General features: G+C 59.1%; 1 protein-coding gene across 1 annotated transcript in view; it reads left to right on the forward strand.

Moving 5' to 3' along the window:
* Positions 1–4,336, forward strand: part of MUC5AC (mucin 5AC, oligomeric mucus/gel-forming) — a gene marked incomplete at both ends in the record, with an annotated part of 54,681 nt that extends 50,345 nt beyond the window's left edge. Inside the window, 7 exon segments of the mRNA XM_079928328.1 lie at positions 59–244; positions 866–1,468; positions 1,754–1,827; positions 2,607–2,861; positions 3,009–3,407; positions 3,515–3,698; positions 4,125–4,336. Coding sequence (XP_079784454.1) covers positions 59–244; positions 866–1,468; positions 1,754–1,827; positions 2,607–2,861; positions 3,009–3,407; positions 3,515–3,698; positions 4,125–4,336 — 1,913 coding nt within the window.
* Between the last annotated feature and the right edge of the window lie 19,033 nt (positions 4,337–23,369).

The following is a 23,369-nucleotide window of genomic DNA, read 5'->3' on the forward strand; positions in this document are numbered from 1 at the left end:
CTCGGGTCCCCGCCTGCGCCCCGGCCCCCTAACCGCCTGGCTGCTGTCCTCCCCACAGCCTGTGTCTGCACCTACGACGGGCGGCGCTTCCGTCCCAGGGAAGTCATCTACCACACGACAGACGGCACGGGGGGCTGCATCTTTGCCCACTGTGGGGCTAACGGCACCATCGAGAGGAGGGTCGAAGACTGCAACACTACCACCCCCACCCCCCAAACCACCTTCGCCTTCTCTACACCGATCGGTAAGGCAGACAGGCGGGGTGCCGACCGGGTGGTGCCGTCCCCCCACCCCTGGCCCCGAGCGGCAGGAAGGAGCCGGGATGGGACAGAGGGCATGTCCCTGTGCCGGTCAGCCCGCAGCCACCGCGAGGCTGGCAGGACCCGTGTCCCCAGTCATGCTCTCAGGGCTGCGGCACCCAGCATGGGGCAGGGGCTGTGAGCAAAGGTACCCCAGGTTAGCTCCTGGGGAGAGGACCACGGGAAGCCGGCTGGGGAGTCCCCGCCTGGATCCACTGCTCTCCGATCGCCTTGCGTCGCACCAGGGCCAGGCACCTCCGCGTCCTAACCTCTTCTAAGGGTGACTTAGGGCCTTATTAGAGCTTCCCCCGAGGGTGAAGAGCCCCTGTAGCTCTGGCTTTAGATTCCGGGGCGCTTAATTCACCCCTTGACTCAGCTGCAGTGAGCTTTACCCCTGCCAGGTTTGGGCATATCCCGGACGCTTGGCGACTGCCCTGTCTCCCAAGTTCCCGTCATGGGTGGAGACAGACAGGCAGCTGACACTGACAGAGGGGGCGGGGGGGCTGTCCTCAAGGAGTGTGGGGAGCCCTGGCCCCTGACGCTCGCCCTTTCTCTCCTGCCCTCAGTCGTGAGCTCGACGCTTCCACCCAGCACACACCCCAGCCCGTCCGAAAAGACAGCACACGCTCCGAGCTCGGCCCCGGCCACCACCCCGGGCACATCCCCTGGACCAACCCCTCCCACAGCCTCCGCCCCGCCCTCGTCCCGGCCCCGCTGTGGGGAGGAATGCCAGTGGTCGCCATGGCTGGATGTCAGCCGTCCGGGATGGGGCAGAGACAGCGGTGACTTCGACACGCTGGAGAACCTCCGTGCCTATGGGTACCGGGTTTGCCGAGCACCGAGGGCGGTGGAGTGCCGAGCCGAGAACCACCCAGACGTCGGCATCCAGACGCTGGGCCAGGTGGTGCAGTGCAGCCCGGAAGTGGGCTTGGTGTGTCGGAACCGGGACCAGAAGGGCAAGTTCAGGATATGCCTCAACTACGAGGTGCGCATGCTGTGCTGTGAGCCCCAGAAAGGCTGCCCTGTCAGCTCTGTGACTGCAAGTCCCCAGCCCTCACTCTCTCCAGAGTCCACCGCCCCCACGGTTTCCCTGGTGACCTCCCCTAGCTCCGCAGCGCCCTCCACATCCACGTGCTACTGCAGTGTGGCGTCCAGGTTATGCTCCGCAGGTATGTGTACTCTACCTGGGTGTGTGGTGTGTGCTGACCCTGGTCGCTGTTGTCCTGTTCACAAAACTATGGTGTTAAGGGGAGGGAGGGGTGCCTTGTCTTTGCGAAAAGGCTAGGTCTTTTGTATAGGAAGGCAGTAAGCCGTCTCTGAGGATATGCCATCTACACCTGGGAAGGAAGGCCACCTGCCAGCCCAGCACCCAGGTGGACCACCAGCCTGGTTAGAGTCCCTCCTGGTGATCGCTTCTTGGCTCTCCTAGTGCCCTCCCGTTCCTTTTCTTGCAGGATCCATCATTTACCAGCAGACGGACCTCTCCGGGCACTGCTATTATGCCCTTTGCAGCCTGCACTGCCACGTGGTCAGGCGGACCGACCATACCTGTCCCACCAGCACACCACCTCCCGCCCCGGCCACCTCCACGCCAGTGTCCTCCCCTTCTGCCTCTGTGTCCGTTACTCAGGGAGGATGCCCAAATGCAGTCCCCCCAAGAACGGTAACCTCACCTTTTCTGCCCTTCTCGGGGGCTCGGGGCGGCCAGGGCAGGGACCCTCCGCATCATTCAAAGTAGGCTGTGGTGTCAAGGGTGCATGAAGGTTGGTGGCCCCTCGGCTGACGTAGGCCGACCATGGCGAGCGGCCACTGGTGGCCCCATGGCTGACGTAGGCTGACCATGGCGAGCGGCCATTGGTGGCCCCTCGGCTGACGTAGGCTGACCATGGCGAGCAGTCATTGGTGGCCCCTTGGCTGACGTAGGCTGACCATGGCGAGCGGCCATTTCTGGTCCTCCAGAACTTCTGGGAGGGGGCGCCAGGAGCGTGGGGCCCGAGGTTGAGAATCTGTTGCCTATAAAGGGGGCTAGAGCAGGTGACTGATGCTCCGGACAGGGTCAAACGGCCAAGGAGTGGAAACGGTGGGTGGGTGGAAATGGGCAGAGGGGGAAGGGGGCAACCTCCAACACCCGGAGCCCCTCCCAGTCGGCCGGGCGCTCGGGGGGGTGCTGGGGGAGGAGAGGCCTGGTGTGAGTATTGGTCCCAATCCTGGTGGCTCTTCTCTCCCCGGAGACCCAGGCGAGCCCTGAGCCCCGAGGGGTGGGCGCCACGTCAGGGCAAGGCCCTGCAGCAGTCTTTGCTTCCGCAGAATGGTGAAACCTGGGCCATGCCCAACTGCTCTGAGGCCACTTGTGAGGGCAACGGGGTCATCACCGTGAGAGCGCGCCAGTGTCCAAAGAGGCAGAAGCCCACCTGCGCCAACGGCTACCCCGCTGTGATAGTGGCCCACCCGGAGGACTGCTGCCCACCCTACGAGTGCAAGTGTGAGTGGGCGGGGCCGGGGGTGGCGGCCATGCAGAGAAGGCAGGACGGAATCAGTGGGACCCAGGAAGGACTTCCCAAGGTCAGGGCAGCGGTGGTGGCGCCCAGCCTCCTCCCCAGGTGCCCGGCGGAACCCTGCCCAAGCCCAGAGCAGCCGGGCCACGCAGGCGCGAGGGGGCGTCCGGAGTCTGGTCCCACTTCTCGGCCTCTTTGGGCACCTACTGGACAGAGTTCTGTGTGCTGTTGGCGTGTGGGTCCCGACAACAGGGCAGTCGCCTGCTCCGCTTGGCGCGGGACACACCTGCCCCTGCGGGAGCCCCGGGGCGGTGGGAGGAGGCCCGTAGTGCGGCCAGGTAAGGCGGCTCGTCCTCCCGCAGGCGTGTGTAGCCGCTGGGGCAAACCCCACTACATCACTTTTGATGGTACGTACTACACGTTTCTGGACAACTGCACGTATGTGCTGGTGCAGCAGATCGTGCCCGTGTTCGGACACTTCCGGGTGCTGATCGACACCTACTTCTGTGATGCTGAGGATGGGCTGCCCTGCCTACAGTCCATCATCATCGAGTACCAGCAGGACCGCGTCGTGCTGACCCGCAAGCCCGTCGGAGGGGTGATGACCAATGAGGTGGGGACGCCCTCCGGGCAGCCCCCATTTGTGCCGGGTAGACTCGGGGCGCCAGGCACTGGCTGATCGCCACCCGGTTCTCTTTCCCTTGCTGGGTCCCCGTCTAGATCATCTTCAACGGTGAGGTGGTCAGACCCGGCTTCCGGAAAGACGGCATTGTCGTCTCCCAAATCGGCATCAAGATGTACGTGACCATCCCCGCCCTTGGTGTCCAGGTCATGTTCAGTGGCCTCATCTTCTCTGTGGAGCTGCCCTTCAGCAAGTTCGCCAACAACACGGAGGGGCAGTGCGGTGAGCGCCCGGCCCAGCCCCGCTCTGGCCCTCCGCACTCTGGGCCCTTTCTCTGGCCGGGAGTGTCTGGTGTGCGAAGGGTCGGCCTCGGGTGTGTCCCTCCAAGAACTGCATTCTTGGCTGGGGGTGAGGCCGCCCGTGTGGCGCGGAGCCTCCAGGTGATCCTGCTTTCCAGCTGCACCAAGAATGTGCGGCACACGGCCCAGGGGCCTGGCCATGTGGCCCATACGTGAGGCCTCTTTGGGAACTGCCCCAGGGTCTGGCTTCTTGGAGGCAAAAGAAAGCACAGGGAGGTCAGGGGACAGGTCCCACAGCAACCCATCGAGTGCTGCGCGGAGACGCTGGGGCCCGGCCCCCAGCACCCCAAGGGAGGGTGAGGGTGCCTCTGCTTTCCCCGGCTGACTGACCGCTGCTTCCACGCCCCAGGCACCTGTACCAATGACCAGAGGGACGAGTGCCGCCTGCCCGGGGGGGCGGTGGTACCCTCCTGCTCCGACATGCCCGGCCACTGGAATGTGACACACCCCGGCCAGCCATCCTGCAGCAGGCCTCCCCTGACGCCCACCACAGTTGAGCCCAAGAAAACGTCCACCTCGTGCCTACCTTCGCCAATCTGCCAGCTAATTCTGAGCAAGTGAGATTCCCTGGCAGGGCTGGGGTGTGAGGGGTGTTGAGTAGCCCTGCTAATCCCACGCTGCTTGGGAGATAGGAAGAGGTGGGCGGGCCTGCAGGGGGCTCCAAGGGAGAGGGGTCATGGCTGCTGGAACGCCAGGCGCAGAGCCCAGCGGGGCTCGTGGCGGGTCGGCCTCTGAGGCGCTGAGGCAGCTCATGGTGGCTCTGGGCGTAAGTCCTCAGCCGGCGGCAGCACCCGGGCGTGCAGGGCACGGGGGGAGCCCAGCGGAGAATTTGCAGAAAGAAAAGCTGTGTTGCAGCCAGACACCCTCCCCGCCGCACACAGATGGCCCCAGAGGCTGGGGTCCCTCGGCACACAGGTCGGCCCAGTGACGCCTCTCCCTCGGGGCCCTTCATTAGGGAAAGCCTACAGCCTGGCAACCCCACCACGGAGCTGCCCCATGACCCGTGTGTCTCTGTGCTGCAGGGTCTTCAAGCCGTGTCACTCGGTGATCCCCCCGTGGCCATACTACCAAGCCTGCGCCTTTGACCAGTGCCACGCGCCCACGGTGGACACGAGGTGCTCCAGCCTGGAGCTGTACGCCGCCCTCTGCGCGTCCCTCAGCGTGTGCATCGACTGGCGGGGCCTGACCGCCCACGAGTGCCGTGAGTGCCCCCTCCCCCCCCCGCCCCAGAGTGCCCCGTCCCGCTGGGCGGTGGCAATCAGCATGTTCGAGGGGACAGACACACTGGGCAATCCATGGGTGGGCTTGGGCGGTCAGGGTGGGCTTCTGGGAGGAGGAGGGCTGAGCCCAGGGTGGAGTGCATTTGTTTCCTGGAGGGACAAGAGGGGAATCCAGGTCAGAGCACCTGGGCCCAGGGTGCAGGGGTCCAGGGCTCGGACAGGCTGGGCGGTGCAGGGCACACAGCAGGTGCCTGGGCCAAGAGCTCCAGCCAGCGGGGCCCAGGCCAGGCCTCGCTTCTCGTGCCCTCCGGCCTCAGGTGTGGCCTCACCCTTCACACAGGTTTCACCTGCCCTGCTGACAAGGTGTACCGGCCCTGCGGCCCGTCCAATCCTTCCTACTGTTACATGAACAACAGTGCCAATACCCTGTAAGCACCTGCCCTCTCCCTCTGGGACACGCCCACCCCGCCCTGTGTCCCCAGGCCGCCTCTCCCCACCCTGGAGGTCACGGCCCGCTCCCCCTCCGCTCCCCACAGGGCCCTCCCGGAAGCCATTCCCATCACAGAAGGCTGCTTCTGCCCGGAGGACATGACGCTGTTCAGCTCGAGCTCAGAGGTCTGCGTGCCAGCCAACTGCAGCAGTACGTCCCTGGGGCTGGGCTTGGGGCTTCCACGCACTGGGCCCTCGGGCTCTGCACTTCTCAGCCAGACCCCAGGGCTTTCCGCCACAGCCTAGGTTTCCCCCAGCCCCTGACACCGGGTCTGCCCCTGACACCGGGTCTGCCCGTGACGGGCTGGGGGCCATGGAAGCCCAGCGATGACGTCCTCTCTTTTCCTCCAGGTTGCGTGGGGCCCGACGGGGAGCCTGTGGAGGTGAGTGTGGCACCCTCGGGGGACTCAGAGGAGGGGCCAGGTTTTCCTGAGCAAAGACTCAGGAGGCCTCCTTGCACGGCCCTGGAGGAGGGTGGGTGCTGGCCCCAAGGCTGGCCGCATCCCGCCCTCCCTGGAGACAACCCCCCACCCTGCTCCCACACAGTGAAGGTGGGGACGGTGGGGAGGGAGGCCGGTCGCCCGCACAACCCCCTCCCACCCCGCCTCCTGGCCCCCATGGGCCTCCCAGAGCCCCAGCAGCCCTCAGCCCCAGCCACACTTTGGAAGACCCCTTGCAGGCCCTCAGCCGTGGGCCCGGGGGTCCCATGTCCTTCCCCTAACAGCCTGGCCACACTGTCAGCGTGGGCTGCCAGGAGTGCACCTGCAAGGACGGCACCTGGACTCTGAGCTGCCGGACTCGGCCCTGCGCCCCGCCCCCCGCCTGCCCCGAGCCCGGCTTCGTGCCAGTGCCCGCGGCCCTGCAGACCGGCCAGTGCTGTCCCCAGTACACCTGCGGTGAGCCCCAGGCCGGGTCAGGCTCAGGGCTGGCCAGCTTTGCCCCTGAAGGGTCCCGAGGTGCTGGCACCTGGCGGCACACCCCGGGAGGGTGGTGGGCATACCCTCCCTGTATGTGGCTGCAGCTGCTGACCCCCAGCAGGAAGGCTCAAGGGTGAGGGGTACCATGGAGGTCAGCGCCGAGCAGAAGCCTCGTCCCCCGTGGCGTGGGCACCCCCTGGGGAGCCTACCACGTGTCCACTGGGTAGTCAGTACTCCTGGAGACCCCCAGGGAGAGGCGACACTCAGGCTCGGGAGGGAGGCAGGTGCCCTGACGCCCCCTTCCGTCTGCTGCAGTCTGCAACACCACACACTGCCCCGCGCCCGTGGACTGCCCGGAAGGCTCGCGCTCCATCCTGGCCTATAAGGAGGGGGCGTGCTGCCCGACCCAAAACTGCAGTGAGTGTCCTGGCTCAGCGGCGGCCAGGCTGGGGGAACATGCGCCGTCGCCCGGGACTGGGATGCTGTAGTGGTGGCGCGGGCAGCTGCCGCTCAGGAGGCTGGCGGGACAAGGGGACGGTGGGTCTGCAGGTCTGCCTTCTCCCCCGAGCAGGCCGGACCGTCTGCAGCATCAACGGCACCTTGTACCAGGTAAGAACCAGCCGAAGGTCAGGCCCCCTGGTGCACAGGGACCAGAGTCGCCCCGTCCTGCCAGCTTCTCCCCGAGGCTGCGTCCCTGCGGGCCTGGGTGGCCTTTGGAGCAGCAGTGGGTTCTTCTGGGACCACAGCCCCTGTCCTGAACTTGAGAAGGTCCCCAGCCTCTCTCTCCCCATGCCGGGTCCTCCAGAGCATGTGACCTCCCTGGAGCAGCAGCCTTGGGGCTCTGTCCCCAAGACCGGGACCCCAACCAGGAGGCACTACTGAGGGTCACCTTGGGGGAAGAGTCTGCCTGGCGGGGGCAGGCCTGGAGGGGATGTCCGGGAGGGCGGGGGCACCAGGCCCAGCTGGGAAGACACTGTCGCCTTGATTCCCCCAGCCTGGTACCATAGTCTCCTCGAACCTGTGCAAAAAGTGTTGGTGTGAGTTGCCCGGTGGCCCCCAGTCGGACACGGTCGTGATCAGCTGTGAGACCCAGATCTGCAGCACCCATTGCCCCGTGGTGAGCGTCCCCCCCCACTCCCACCCCCACACAGCGCCCAGCCGTGGCTCAGGCCACACCCACACTCCCACCCCCACGCAGCGCCCAGCTGGGGCGCAGACCACACCCACACTCCCACCCCCATGCAGCGTCCAGCCGGGGCGCAGACCACACCCACACTCCCACCCCCACGCAGCGCCCAGCCGGGGCTCAGGCCACAGCCACACTCCCACCCCCACGCAGCGCCCAGCTGGGGCGCAGACCACACCCACACTCCCACCCCCACGCAGCGCCCAGCTGGGGCGCAGACCACACCCACACTCCCACCCCCATGCAGCGTCCAGCCGGGGCGCAGACCACACCCACACTCCCACCCCCACGCAGCGTCCAGCCGGGGCTCAGGCCACACCCACACCCCCACCCCCACGCAGCGTCCAGCCGGGGCTCAGGCCACACATCCTGCCCCCCTCCCAGGGCTTCGAGTACCAGACACAGAGCGGGCAGTGCTGTGGCGAGTGCGTGCAGGTGGCCTGTGTCATGAACACCAGCAACAGCTCTGCTCACCTCTTCTACGTGAGTAGCGGTCACGGGGCCTTGGGGTGAGTTCCGGGCGGGGCTGGCCACAGGCTCCAGGGGGGCCAGCCCCACCCCTGCACAGGGGGCCGCCGGGAGCGACAGCGACAGCGGGGGTGCTGGATGGATGGCTTCCTGGTGCACTGGGGCCCCTGGGGAGCCGTCAGTGCAAGGCGGGTGCAGGGCAGAGGCCGCGGGAGCTGACAGACAGATGGATGCGGCACCCTCCCCTGCTGGAAGGGGGGCCTTGGGGGGGCCACTCGCTTGCTGGCTGGGCCTCCCTGCAGCCCGGCGAGTCCTGGTCAGACCCCGGGAGCCGCTGCGTGACACACAAGTGTGAGAAGCAGCAGGACGGGCTCGTGGTGGTGACCACGAAGAAGGCGTGTGCCCCCCTCGGCTGTCCAGCGGTGAGTCCGGGGAGCCCGCCGCCCTGCCCTGCCCAGGGGGGTCGACAGTGGCCACGGGAGGATGGGGCCCTGCATGGGAGTGGGCGCCACCGTCTTGCGTCCCTGCCCTCGCCCACGGCATCTCTGTCCTCACAGGACAAGGCTCGGCTGAGCGAGGACGGCTGCTGCCTCTCCTGCCCCCAACCCCCAGCCCAGAACAGTGAGTGGGCGTGTCTGCCAGGGCCGGGGGACGCAGGAGGCGGCGGGGGGCGGGGGCGCCTGGCCAGGGCTGACCTCTGCGCCGCCTCCCGTGTCCCTCCCCAGGGTCGACCTGTGCCGTGTACCACGAGCTTCGGGTCCTCCGGCAGCGAGGCTGCAGCTCCGTGGGGCCCGTGCGCCTCACCTACTGCCGGGGCAACTGTGGGGACACCACCTCCATGTACGTGAGTCCCTGACTCGCCCAGGGCAGACCCGCCATCCCCCACCCCCGGCCCACAGAGGCTCCTGCAGGGCAGGGCCTGGGGCGGGCAGACAGGGGCAGGATGGGGGGCCGGGGGCCAGCAGGGGTCGGGGCCGGGGGCCAAGGACGGCTCGCGGCCTGTCTGGACTCACACTCTTCTCTTTACTGAGACCCCAGACTCGGGGTCCCCATTGGTGACCTGCTGGTCAAGTGGTTGCTGAGAGGCTGCTGGGCCCCCCCAGCCTTTGGGGGCTCAGAAGGAACCACAGGCCCTCAGCTGCCGTGACTGGCTCGCGGGAGCCACTCTTAAGCGCCCCCGCGACCTCTGGCTCAGGCGGCCCCTGCCCGCAGGTACTCCCTGGAGGCCCGCGCCGTGGAGCACAGGTGCAGGTGTTGCCGGGAGCTGCGGGCCTCTGTGCGCTCCGTGACCCTGCGCTGTGGGGACGGCTCCAGCCAGGCCTTCAGCTACACCGAGGTGCAGGAGTGCGGCTGCGTGGGCCTGCGCTGCGACTCCCACGGGGGCTCCAGCCGCTCAGGGGAGGCGCAGGGTGCTGAGCACAGCCAGGAGGCGGGGCTCGGGCGCTGGAGCAGAGGCGCCCCGGCTCCCCGGCCTTTGCAGTAGACGGGCTGGAGCCCCGCCCTGTCCCCCCAGGACAGGCCCACAAGAACGGTTGTATTCGCTGCAGTCTCAGCCTCCAGGGCCAGTGGAACCTGAGCCCCGGTCCAGGTGACCCAAGCCTAGGACGCACGGTCCACCCCTCTCGTCCCTCTCCGAGTCCAGCGGCCCCGGGTGTGCAGTGGCCCTGACGGGCTTGCAGCCGCCTGCTCGGGACCAGCCCGGGGGGCAGGGGGTGGGGGAGGCTCCTCTGTGGGGCCAGCCTGCTGGTCCCAACCTTCAGCATCACGTAAGGGCCCGATCCACAGCGGTCCCTCAGATGCAGCAACGACTGCTCGGCCGGCCGCTGGGTGGCAGAGCCTCACCCCGCCTCGGCCCTGGGCCTCAGGAAGGGGCCGTCGGTTTCGCAAATACACGTGGAGCATTTGCAGGCGTGGCTCCGTGTGGTTTGTAAGCTTGTCCGGAAACGCCGGGAGCAGGTCGGAGGGCAGACGTGGGCCCGGGGCGGGGCAGGCCAGCTGCCTGGTCTCCTGTGCACTTGGCTGGACGGAGGGCGGGGGTCCCGCGGGTCCACCCAGCTGAGCCGTCGGACTGGGAAGGCTCCACCTTCTCTCTACAAATCTCGACTCTCCCGTCACACCAAAGTCAAGCTCGGTGTGCGGTGCCCCTGTGTGTGTGCACGCAGGCCCAAGGGAGACCAGTCCCCCAGCAGTGCTGTTGCCCTCCCCTCTGTGACCCCTGCCCCCTGCCCTGAGAACCTCCAAGTTTCGAAAACCCCGCCCCCTCTTCCTCAGAGGCCCCAGGGGAGTCTCCGACACCCCCGGTGACACACTGGCCTCAGGCTGGACCCAGCCCCACAGCAGCACTGGGAGGGTGGGCAAGGGCCGTGCGGATGTCCCTCTCCAGGCATGGAGGGAGGCTGCTGCCCACACAGGGCAGTGGAGGGCGGCAGGGGGCAGGGTCCAGCACAGGAATGCACAGGGTGTCCCGAGCTCCCCAAGCCTGAGTGCCAGGAAGGGGCACGCAGAGCAGACAAGCCCACGGGGCCAGGTGCCAGCCCGCCGACCCCGGCCATTGCTGGGAGGCCAGCCTGGCCTGGACCCCGACGGGGCGGGCGCTGCCAGGCTGGACCGTGCCGACCACCAGGGTCGCCTGGGGCTAACAGTCCTGCCGAGCTTCCCACCGCTCTGGCCTCTTGGGGCCCCTTTGCTGGGCCAGAGAAGGCCTCGGGGACCTGAGGACACGGGGCAGTGGGCTCGAGTGGCCAGGCGTGGATGCAGGGCAGGGGCGGATGCCTCACCACCTGTCCTCCACGACAACATGGGGGGTGGGAGCAGGCTCTCAGTCCTGCTGGAATCTAGGCCTGGGGAGGGCAGCTTGCTGGAGGTCAGCTGTGGAAACACAGGAAGCTGGACTCATGTCCTCATGTCCCTGCTGCGGTTCCTGGAATTAGATATGCCCACTGCGTCCACCTCACGCTGCCTTGGTCACAAGAACCGGGGCCAGGCTGAGTTGGGTCTCGGGGCCGGGTGGGTCCGGGGCTGGTGACACCAAAAGTCCCACCTCCAGGACCGGGCTGCAGTCCCTGAACTGCCACAAGGTGGCAGCACAGTGGTCTTGGCGCCTCCAGCTGGGCCAGGGGCTCAGGAAGCAGAGTCAGGGGTCTCAGGGGTCCAGGGAGGTGGCTTACGTCCTCTGAGGCTGGGCTGCCCCTTGAGGTCCGCAGGGCCTCCAGGACCCTGGATGAGGGCGAGGACCGCCCTTTACAGTTTACACCCCTCTGGCCGGCGTTGCCCACTCCCACCCCTGTCTGCCCCGTCCTGAGCGCCAAGTGCCTGGTGCCCTGGTCCAGGCCCCCATGGCCCGCCTGACCCGGCTGTTTGCTCCGGCCGGCCGTGTGGGCAGTGGAGCTGACCTCACAGCCTGACCTCCCCTGTCAGAGACCAGGTAGGGGCCGAGGCGCTCCCACAGCCATGACCCCACGACCCCTTGGGCCCAGGAGACAGCCTGAGTGGGAGGTGGATGGACGTGGCAACGAGGTCCGGGCAGGGAAGTCACTGCCACCCCCATGGGACGCCCTCCTTGGGAGCAGGAAGTTCCCGGCCCTCTGGCTCTGGGAGCTGCTGCCCCAGAGACCGGCTGGCCCTGTAGCCGCAGGTGGCACCCTGATCAGCGCCACTGCCCCCGGGGGGGATCGGGTGTCGGAGGGAGCCCCCTCTTCCTCTCTGGCTGGGATGGACGCCAACACAGTGACTAACCCTCCACCCCCGCAGGAGTGCACAACCCCTCCCCTGCCTGGAACTGTGACCAGGCAGCAAGAGTAACCAGATAACGGGTCCCTGCTGCCACACCAGACCCGCAGCCCTGGCCAGGTGGTGTCAGGAAGAGCAACAGAGCCGGGTTCGGCCCCCCGAGGCGTCCACGGCTCTGCCTGCAGGGCGGCTCCTCCAGGCTGTGCTTGGGGCCCCCACCTGCTGGATGCTGGGGGGGAGGGGGGATGATTTGTCACCACGGGGGTGGGGACACATGGCCAGAAGAGGTCCCGGGGCCAGGGCTGGCCTCTGCGGCTCACACCCCACCCCTTTGGCCCCCGTGGAGTCTGGCCTTGGCAGGGACACCCCTTCATTTCTGGGTCCTGCCCCAGGCAGATGGGGAAGGGGCGTCCACCCTCATGCTGGGGGGACCTGACTGGGGGCAGCTTCTGCCCAGATAAAGGGCGCTGGGGGCTCCTGGATATGGGGAAGGAGATGGACAGGGACACAGGACACTGGGGAGCCTGTGACCGTGGTGGGCAGGTTGGGTTGCAGCCCTCTCCTGACCTCTGCCCCCAGCAAGCCCACCCCATCCAGGGACACTTGGACTCCCACCCAGGCCCGAACCACTGGGGAGGGCTGCTTGGTCTGAGGCCAGAGCCGGGCGCCAGCGGCCGGCCTGGTCCTGGGCACATGCAGGTCACAGCTCTGACCTATTTGACCTGGGCCCTGGGCAGCGGATTGGCGATTCACAGCCAACCCCGTGGGGACACGTGGGGCCTGGGCCATCACACAGGCGTCTCCGTGAGCGTGGCCCAGACAGCCTCGTGGCCCGGTCTTCAGAGGAAGTCAGCGAACACTGCAGAATCTGCATGGACGTCAAAGGTCCTCAGATATCCGGATCAACTGACAAAGAGTGAGGGCGCTGCCGCCGGCGCGGGAAGTACCGCGGCGACCTCGGGGCCAGGGCTGCGCCAGGAGCTGTGCCACGTGGCAGCCCGGGACCCAGGGCGAGCCGCGTGCAGGGACCGGGCCATGCGCGGAGCCACGCACAGCGGGAGCCTGGCGACGGCGGGCAGGGTGGACAGACCACTGGGAATGAGGCCACGCGTTAGTGCCACGGGGGAGTAGAGCAGAGAACCCCTTTCTGCTGGCGGGGTCCCGCTCAGTGGCCGTCATGGGAGGGAGGGGGGAGGGAAGGAGGGAGCCGGGGCCTGTCTGGGGGAGGAGCCCCGGCAGCGCCTGGCGGGTCGGAGGGCGGGGCTGCAGGCACACGGCTGTGCCCGAGGCGGGCGGGGCGAGGGGCCGCAGGGTGAGCCAGAGCCGGGCCCTAGCCCTGAGTGAAGGGCCCCGGGGGACCGGGCAGAGGCTGTAGAGCCCTGCCTTGCCCTTCAGGCCCCACTGCAGGGTGAGGACGGACACACGGGCTGAGGGAAGCAGGAGACTGAGCTGGGGGGTAGGTCAGTGGGGAAGGTGGCAGTTTGGCAATGGACCGGCTGTGGAGTGTGGGTGAATGGACAGCACCCCCATCGGGGGCCGGGGAAGGGCACTGGGGTGGGTAGGAGCTTGACCATTAGATGCCCGGTGGAGAGGTCAGGGCGGTGGGTGAGTCGGGGGGGCCAGGGCGGTGGGTGAGTCGGGGGGGCCAGGGCTGGAGCCTGCCCTCACCGGGAGGCAAAGATGGGAGAGGTCGGAGCTTCGGCTCTTCCGCTCGGGAGATTGTCAAGGGAGTGAGCGCAGATAGAAAAGAAAGGGAGGGGAGGTGGGGGGAGGGGCGGGAGGTAGGTCTCCTCTCCTCTGGACTCCAGGAGGCTCGAGACCTCGCAGGTGAGGACCCTGCAGCCCCAGGGAAGCTGTGGGAGAGGGTTCTGTGACGGGAGGTGGGGAGGGAGCCCTTCCGCAAGATGTGAAACAGCAGATGCCGGCGACAGCCCTGGGCTTCGCTGACATAAGCTCTGTGGCTCCCCTTCGCCGCGGCCCGTGGACAGGGTGACACACCTGGGGTCACTGCACCCGCGGCTTCCTCGTGGCTCGTAGAACCCACCTATAGAGAGGCACGCCAGGGTTTTCTTTCTTTACAGAACAGAATAAAAATAAAACATCATCGTGTTACCACTGTAAAGCCCCTGTGTCCCGGCTCCCAGAAGAAAATGTGTTTATGACTGACGTTCCAAAGAGCATGGCTCCCGCAGCCAAGCAGGGATGGACAGAGGGATGGAAGATGCTAGAGCCGGGAACAAAAACAAAGATGGAAAGCCAGCCCGGAACTCGGACGATGGGCGCGATCCGGTGTGTTTCTGACAGCAGCGGGGGGCTCTGCACGATCAGTGGTCAGCCTGGGACTCAGGACACCCCCACAACCCAGCGTCCACCCCAGGGGTGTCCAGCTGCCGAGCAGGGGGCTGCCTGGGGGGCTGGGCAGGAGGGTCGCCAGGGCAGGTCAGAGCTGACGCAGCTGAATGGGAACCGCCCCTCCACCAAGACAAACAGCCTGGGCGCCCCCAGCCCCCGCAGGGCTCAGGGAACTTGGTGCCCTCACTCCCAGATTGACAGGCCCTGAGGGGACCCCAGCACCCACGCCAAGCTCAGGGCCACCCTGTCCTGTGAGTGCCACAGCCCCCCACACCCATGAAACGAAGGAGCAGGTAGGGTGCCCTCTGGGGACACAGCCTGTCAGCAGGTGCTGCCCACTTCAGGAGACCTTTCAGAGCAAGGTACCCAGCCCACTGGAGGACGTGAGGGGCACGAAATCCCCGGGGGCATGAGGTGGCCCCCTTCCCGCCCAGCCCCTCCCGGGGGCCCCTCCCCGCCCTGGGCCCCGGCCCTTCCTGCTTCCACCAGGGTAGCCAGCCCTGGGGGCACACAGCGTCCACAGAGCCATCGGCCCCATGGCAGCCTGGGTGTCTGGAGACCGTCCCCCAGGTGGGAAGGGCGGCCTGGCCTCGTGGACCCTAGACTCAATCTCAGGCCACAGGCTGAGCCCTCGGGTGGAGGGACTTCGCGCCCTGTCTCCAGACCTGTCCTTTCCTGGACACCCTCCCGGCCCTTAGCCTCCAGCCCCAGGAGGTGGGCCTGGAGCTCTGTCCCTGGGTTGGGGTCTCTGCCTCCTGCCGGCTGCTTCCATGCTGTGTCCTCAGCTGACGGCCGAGCCTCCACGCTTCCACGAGGGGGCGGTTCAGCGTGTGTGGAACCAGCAGGGACCCTGTCCTGCTGCTCCAGGCTAAGCCATGCTTGCTGGGGCCCAGCGAGCTCCCCCCGGCCCCCGTCTCCTCCCAGGGCCCCTGCAGAAGCTTCCCTTGGGGCGGCGGCCACACCCCTAACCCTAGGCATCAGGGAGGCGGCGTCTCTCCAGCCACGGCACCTACGTCTCTGCTCACGTGGCACCCGGGTGTGCGTGTCGCTCACACAGTCCCTGGCCAGACCTGCAGACGTGGACACCAGAGCCCTGGGGACGGAGGGCAGGGACTACCTGCTGGCAGAAACCCCTCCTGCAGAGGCCAGGCAGCCTCCCGGGGAAGGGGGCTGGGGCAGGGGGCTGTGGGCAAGGCGCTCCGGCCACTGCTGTCCCCTGCGGGTCCCACCATCCTGCTGGCCAGCGAGGTCCATCCCGAGTGGTCCTGAGCTCTGAGGGGCCTGGCAGCAGCTCTGCTGGGCAGATGTGGCGGCAGACGTGGCGAGGCGGCTCTAGCTCCTCCTCCCCCGGCTGGTGCTTCCAAGAAGCCTCCATCCAACCCTCCCCACAGCCCGCTAGTCCAGCTCATGCCTCGAGGACTTTCCTGGCCACCAGGATCGCGGCCGTTAGCCATCCTCCCCGCCCTCCTGTTACAGTCCGGAGTTCAAACTCACCCATCGCTGGGGTGTACCCCACTTGCTGCATCGCCCACATCCCAGACGTGGGGCCAGGCGGGGGCCCTGACGGAACACGAACAAGATACCCAGACACGAGGGAACCCCTTCAGTCTCCCCAAGAAAATGCAGCAGAGTGAAGTCGGGGCCTCCAGAGGTCAGAGATCAGGCCTGGGCCTGTGACCCCCAGGAGGGCCGGGCCTCCCCCACCCTGGAGCCTGAGCCCAGACGAGGGCGGCGTGGCCCAGGACGGTGGTGTGTCCCCCAGCCGCCCTCTCCGGTCACTGGTCACTGCTGGGGCCTTGAGGCCGGTGGAGAGGGCAGCAGGCGGGGCTCCAGCCTGCGTAGCCTCAGGGCCAGGTGCCCCTCAGCACTGGCTGGGGGGTGTGGCCCCGGGCTGTGTGGGGCTGCGTCGGGCCCCTCTGCCAGGCTCTGGTGCTGAGTCAACACTGGGGTTCCTGGAGGGAGGAGGGCACACTGCCCACTGACACCTGGTCACCTCTGCTGGCGGCCAGGACACCCCACCCGCTACTGTTTATTCTCCCTCACGCTGTCTTAATCCTGAGCAAACGTGGGCCCAGAGGCCCAACCTTCTCCTCTGTCCACATCTGCCCGTCCATGCCGGGCCATGCCTGCCCCCTCACCCAGGCTCTGCCCCCTCGGGGGGTCCTGTGACCCTCCCCAAGACCTTGGCCCTGTATGGGGGTGCTGCTTCTCCAGGAGATTCACAACAGGGCTGGGGAAGAGGAGGGGGGAGGGGTGGAGAGGGAGCGGGGAGAAGGGGACAGGGAGGCACCTCTTGCACCTGCCTGGGGACCTTCCACGTCACGGGGCCCCTGCTCAGGCTGGCTCTGCCCAGAAGATAGGGTGCCTGCCCTCCTCCGCTCTCCCTTATTTCCTCCCCCTCCCCCTTCCCTCCTTTCCCTTTGGCCCTCCCCCACCTCACCACTGTGTCCCTGCCATGTACAGGAGCAGTGGTCCCCCAATGGCCTCCCTCTAGTCCATTCCCCAAATCACAGCCAGCACGGAGCTTTCTGGAGAACTTTTGGATACAATTTCCAATTTATGGATAAGTTACAGAAATAGTATAAAGAGCTCCTGTCTGCCCTTAGCCCAGATTCTCCAGGGTTTGTATTTTGCTCCCTTTGCTGTACTGTGTGCTCTTGGGCTGTGCTGTGCCTGCCCTCCCCTCTCTCTGTGTCTACATATTTTCTCTGTTTCACTGGAGTTTAAGAAGATTGCCCCTTCAACCTAAATAGATGGGGGTGCGTCTCCCAGAAGTAGGGCGGGGTCTGTGAAGATGCATTACCACCTGCCGTCCTCAGGCTGCTACACCCCTCGCTTGTCCTGCTGGTGTCCATTCCTCCCAGTCTGGGGTCTGACCCAGGACCGCATGTCACGTGAGTGCAGCCTGCTTGGTCATCTTTAACCTGGAATCTGTCCCCAGCCTTTCTCTGGGCTTCTTGACCAGCATCCCCGAATCTGGTGCAGCATCCCCCAATCTGGGTCTGTCTGTGGCTTCCTTGTGTCGAGGTTGGAGTACACACTCAGCAGGAGTGGAGCTGTGTCCTTCTCGGTTCCTTATGCCTGGAGGCACGTGATGTCGGTTGGATCCACCACTGGGAGTTCACTTTGGCTCAGGGTGGGTCTGTCAGGTTTTCCACTGGAAAGTAGCCATTTCCCCCCTTGGAATTAATAAGGGTCTTGTGGGAGAGGCTTGGGGCCATGTAAGGATCCCGCTCCCTTCAGTGTTGGCACCCAATGATGCTTTTCTAGTGACATCCACTCTTCTTACCTGCATTCTGCAGTAGGAAGAGATATCTCTTTTCTTCCATTTATTTATTTTTCATTTATTCATTTATATCCATTTAGCCTCACGAACTTGTATTTTCAGAATGACTCTGTGGTGGGCTGGGAAGCTCTAAGGTCTCATTTTCCACAGAAACATTGAAAAGGACAAGGAGAAACTGTCTGGAATAACTGTCTTCAGAGCTCTAGAAGATAGTCAGAGGTTTACAGCAACCAAGCTAATGTCCAATCCAGAAAAGGCCATCTTCAGAAGGATAGGAAAGTTTTGTGGCATTTTCACTCACCCTTGCCCATCCCCAGTGCAGTGGCAGTTTTAGTCTTGAGTTGCCAGCCCAGTTCCATTCCCTTCCCCCACCCCAAGCCAGAAGGAGCAGAGAATACCATACTTGCAAATTACTGTGAACATCTGGTGGATTCATGAAGGAATGATGCAAGGCACGCATCTCTGTTTTGCTTAACCTGGAATTCAAGTGGCACAAGTGGCAGACACTGCTCATAAAAGCTGCGAAGTGACTACAGACCCACAGACTCCTGGGGCAAGAGATTACAGTTGGAGACATATAATGGACCATCTAAGGCCTGGAGGAGTTGAAGTGGGACCCTTTGAGAAATTCGGGCATTCAAAAGCAGCCATGCACATGCAGGAATTTAGAAAGACACACTCATGCCCAGGCAAGATTTCATCTTGGGCTGGTCCCCAGGCTCAGAGCAAGCCTGCCTAAGTGTTGAAGGACAGAGCTAGGCTGTGAAGACTGGGAAGGCTCCTGCTACTCAAGGAAACTCTGCCAAACACCAGCTGAACACAAGCTAAACCAGCAAAGATTCAGTGATCACACACAACAAGGAATAGTCTTTGTAAAAATTAAGACTTTGGAGAAGTCTCAAAACAAATGGACCGCTACATCCTTCAACAACAAAAAAAGAAAGAAAGAAAAGAAGAAGAATAGCAAACACTGGGAAGGGGAGAATCTGATTTCCAGAGTTACCTCCCAATTTTCAACAAAAAATCACAAGGCTTACAAAGAACAAGAAAATATGGCCCACTCAAAGGAGCAAAATAAATTTATAGAAATCGTCCATAAGGAGGTCAAGACATCAGTCTCACTAGACAAAGACTTTAAAACTACTGCCTTAAGTGTGCTCAAAGAGCTAAAGTAAAACATGGACAAAACCCAAAGGAAATCAGGGAAATGATGCATGTACAAAATGAGAATATTAACACAAAGATAGAAATTATTTAAAAAAAAACAGAAATTCTGGAATACAGTGACTGAAATGGAAAATTCACTAGAGGGGCTCAATAGCAGACTTGAGCAAGCAGAAGAAAGACTCAACGAACTTGAAGACAGAACAACTGAAATTATCAAAGTTGGGGAGCAGGAAAAAAAGAATGAAGAAAAGTGAATAGAGCCTAAAGGACTTGTCAGGCATCATCAGGTGGGCCAACATATGCATAATGAGAGTCCCTGCAGAGAAGAGAAAGGGGCGAAGATATTACATAAAGAAATAATGGCTGAAAACTTCTAAGAAGCTCAACAAACTCCAGGTAGAATAAACTCAAAGAGGTCCACATTGACATACATTATAACTAAATTGTTGAAAGTCAAAGAAGAAAATCCCAAAAGTACCAAGAGAATTCATTCTCAATAAGATTATCAGCTGATTTATCATCGGAAACCTTGGAAGCCATTAAGGCACTGAATGATACATCTGAAAGGGTGAAAGAAAAAACAATCAACCAAGAATTCCTCACCTGGCAAAGCTGCCCTTCGAAAGTGAGAGCAAAATTAAGACATTTCCAGATAAACAAAAACTAAACCTACCGTATAAGAAATGCTAAAAGAAGCCCTTCAGGTTGAAATGAAAAGACACTAGACAGTAAATCAAAGCTCTATAAGAAAATAAAGATACCCACTGAAGCTCAATATGTGGGCAAATATAAAAGCCGGCATTACTGTAATTTTTGTTTGTAACTCTACGTTTTATTTTCTATGATTTAAAAGATAAATTCATGAAAATAATTGCAAATCTATGTTATTAGCACACAAGGCATAAAGATTTAATCTGTTACAACAATAACATTAGGAGGGGAAGGAACTAGATGGGATTAGAGTTTTGTATGCAATTGAAACTAAATTGGTGTCAATTCAAATTAGACCGTTTTAACTTTATGCCGTTATATGTAATCCCATGATAACCACAAAGAAAATATCTACATAATATATACAAAAGGAAATGAGAAAGGAATCAAAATTTGTCACTACAAGAAATCAACTAAACACAAAAGAAGGCAGTAATGGAGGAAATGAGGAACAAAAGAGCTAGAAGACATACAGAAAACAAATAGCAAAATGGCAGAAGTCAGTCCATCCTTATCAGTAATCAATTTAAATGTAAATCGATTTAAACTTTCCATTCACAAGGCAGAATTGATTAAAAACAACAACAACAGGGCCTCCCTGGTGGCGCAGTGGTTGAGAGTCTGCCTGCCGATGCAGGGGACGCGGGTTCGTGCCCCAGTCTGGGAGGATCCCACATGCCGCGGAGCGGCTTGGCCCGTGAGCCATGGCCGCTGAGCCTGCGCGTCTGGAGCCTGTGCTCTGCAACGGGAGAGGCCACAACAGTGAGAGGCCCGTGCACCGCAAACAACAACAACAACAACAACAACAACTATATGCTGTCCACAAGAGATTCACTTTAGAACTAAAGACACAAATAGGTTGAAAGTGAAAGGATGGAAAAAGATATTTCACGCAAATAGCAACCAAAAGAGAGCTGGGGTGGCTACACTAATATCAGACAAAATAGGCTTTAAGTTTTTTAAAATAAAGTTTATAAGAGACAAAGAAGGATATTATTTATTGATAAAAGCAAAAAATTCAACAATATATAACAATCATAAAGATATATGCAACAAACAGTATAGTCCCAAAATATATGATGCAAACATTGGCTGACTTGAAAGGAGAGCTAGATAATAAAACTACTAATAATAGTTGGATAATTCAGTACCACACTTTCAATAATGTATAGAACAACAAGACAGAAAATCAATAATGGAACAGAGGACTTGAACAAGACTATAAACCAACTACAGGGGGCTTCCCTGGTGGCGCAGTGGTTGAGGGTCCGCCTGCCGATGCAGGGGACGCGGGTTCGTGCCCCGGTCCGGGAAGATCCCACATGCCGCGGAGCGGCTGGGCCCGTGACCCATGGCCGCTGAGCCTGCACGTCCGGAGCCTGTGCTCTGCAATGGGAGAGGCCACAACAGTGAGAGGCCCGTGTACCGCAAAAACAAAAACAAAAAACAAAAAAAACCCCAACTATGCCTAACATACATATACAGAACACTCCACCTGTCAACTGCAGAATACACATTTTCTCAAGTGCACATGGGGTATTCTCCAGAATAAACTAAGTGTTATAAACAAGTGCTAAGTGTTATAAACTAAGTGCTCTAAAACAAGCTTTAGTAAATGTTAAAAGATTAATATCATATAAAGTATCTTTTCTAACCATAAAGGAATAAAGCTAAAAATCAATAATGGAAGGAAATTTGTAAAATTCACAAATACATGGAACGTAAACAACACACTCTTAAACAACTAATAGGTCAAAGAAGAAATGAGAAAATCCTTAGAGATGAATGAAAACAAAAACACAACATACCAAAACAGGAGATTCAGCAAAGGCAGTGCTAAGAAGAAAATTTATAGCTGTAAAACCTACATTAAAAAAGAAAAGAGATCTCAAACCAATAACTTAACTTTACACCTTAAAGAACTAGAAAAAGAAGAGAAAACTAAACTCAAATCTAGCAGAAGGAAGGAATAAATAAAGGTTAGAGCAGAGATAAATAAAATAGAGAATAGAAAAACAACAAAGAGAGCCAACAAAACCAAAAGGTGGTTCTTTGACAAGATCAACAAAACTGACAAACCTTTAACTAAATGCACTAAGAAAAAAAAGGAAGAAGAATCAAAATTTAAAATCAGAAATGAAAGGGGCATTACTGTCAATTTTATAGAGATAAATGTGATTAAAGGTTTGCAACAACATGGATGGACTTGGAGGGTATTATACTAAATGAAATAAGTCAAACAGAGACAGACAAATACTGGTGATATCACTTATATGTGGAATCAAAAAAATACAATAAACTAGTGAATACAACAACAGACTCATAGTTGTAGAGAAAAGATTGTGGTTACCAGTGGGTAGTAGGGAGGGGGGAGGGCAACATAGGGGTATGGGATTAAGAGGTACAAACTATTATGTATAAAACAAATAAGCTATGAGGATATATTGTACTACATGGGGAATATGGCCAATATTTCATAATAACTATAAATGAAGCATAACCTTTAAAAATTGTAAATCACTATTTGTACACCTGTAAATTGTATAATATTGTGTATCAACTATACTTAAATAAAAAATTAAAATAACAGAATGAAATAAAATATAATACCATGTATGGTTCTCAAAACAGTTAAAAAAAAAGGCTTCAGGATCTTTTGTACCACAATATTATTATTACTGGCATTAGTTTATATTGTTCTATGAATATGAAGGTATAATCTAATGAGGGCAATATAGTATATTAAAAACTAAAATCACAAAGAAATAAATATAATACAAATAATACTAAAAATATGATTAAAGGGAATAGTATGAACAATTGCATGCCAACAAATTTGATAACCTAGAAGAAATGGAAAAATGCCTAGAAACACAGTCTAACAAAACTTACTCACGAAGAAACAGACAAACTGAATAGACCTTTAACTAGGAAGGAGATCAAATCAGTAATCAAAAACCTCAAAAAAAACAACAAAAGAAACTATGTTTGGTCCAAATAAAGAAAACTACGTACCAATATCCCTCGTGAATAGTTATGCAAAAATCCTCAACAAAATACTAGCAAACAAATTCAGAAGTATATTAAAAGGTTTCTACACCATGATCAAGTGAGTTTTATTCCAGGAATGCAAGGATGTTCAACATACAAAAACCAACCAATCACCACATTAATAGATTGAAAAGGGAAAAAACCCACATCTCAATTAATGCAGAAAAAGAATTTGCCAAATTTCAATATCTTTTCATGATTAGGAACTCAACAAACTAAGACTAGAAGGACACTATCTCAATATAATAAAGGCCGTATATGAAAAGCCCACAGTTAATGTCATACTTAATGGTGAAAGATAAAAGCTTTTCCTTTAAAATCAGGAACAAGACAATGATGCGTATGTTCATTGCTTCTATTCAACACAGTATTAGAAGTTCTAGCCAAAGCAATTAGGCAAGAAAAAGAAGTAAAAGGCAGCCAGATTGGAAAATAAACTATCCCTGGTCACAAATGACATAATTTTATATGTAGAAATTTCTGAAAATTCTACCAAAAATGATTCAAGCTTGCTATGGTGTGTTTCCATCCAAAATCCATATGTTGATATTCTAACCCTCAAAGGTGACGGTATTAGGAGGTGGGGCATTTGGGAGGTGCTTAAGTCATGAAAGTGGAGCTCTCATGAATGGGATTAGTGCCTTATAAAAGCAGCTCCAGAGAGATCACTAGCCCCTGTGGACTTTGCAAGAAGTGGGTAGCCTGAAACCAGGAAGAGGGCTTTCACCAGAACCCAATCATGCTGGCTGAATTCCAGTCTCCAGAACTGTGAGAAATAAATTTCTGTTGTTCATAAACAACCTAGTCTGTGGCATTTTGTTATATCAGCCCAAATGGATTAAGACAGAGCTAATAAATGAATTCAGCAAGTTGCTATACACTAGCAAGGAACAACCCAAAGAGGAAATTAAGAAAATAATTCCATTCACAGTAGCATCAAAAATAATAAAATACTTAGGATTAAAGTTAAGCAAGGAGGCAAAAGACTTGTACGATGAAAATTACAAAACATTGGGAC

This window comes from Stenella coeruleoalba (assembly GCF_951394435.1).
Source record: "Stenella coeruleoalba genome assembly, chromosome: 8".
NCBI classification, from domain to species: Eukaryota; Metazoa; Chordata; class Mammalia; order Artiodactyla; family Delphinidae; genus Stenella; species Stenella coeruleoalba.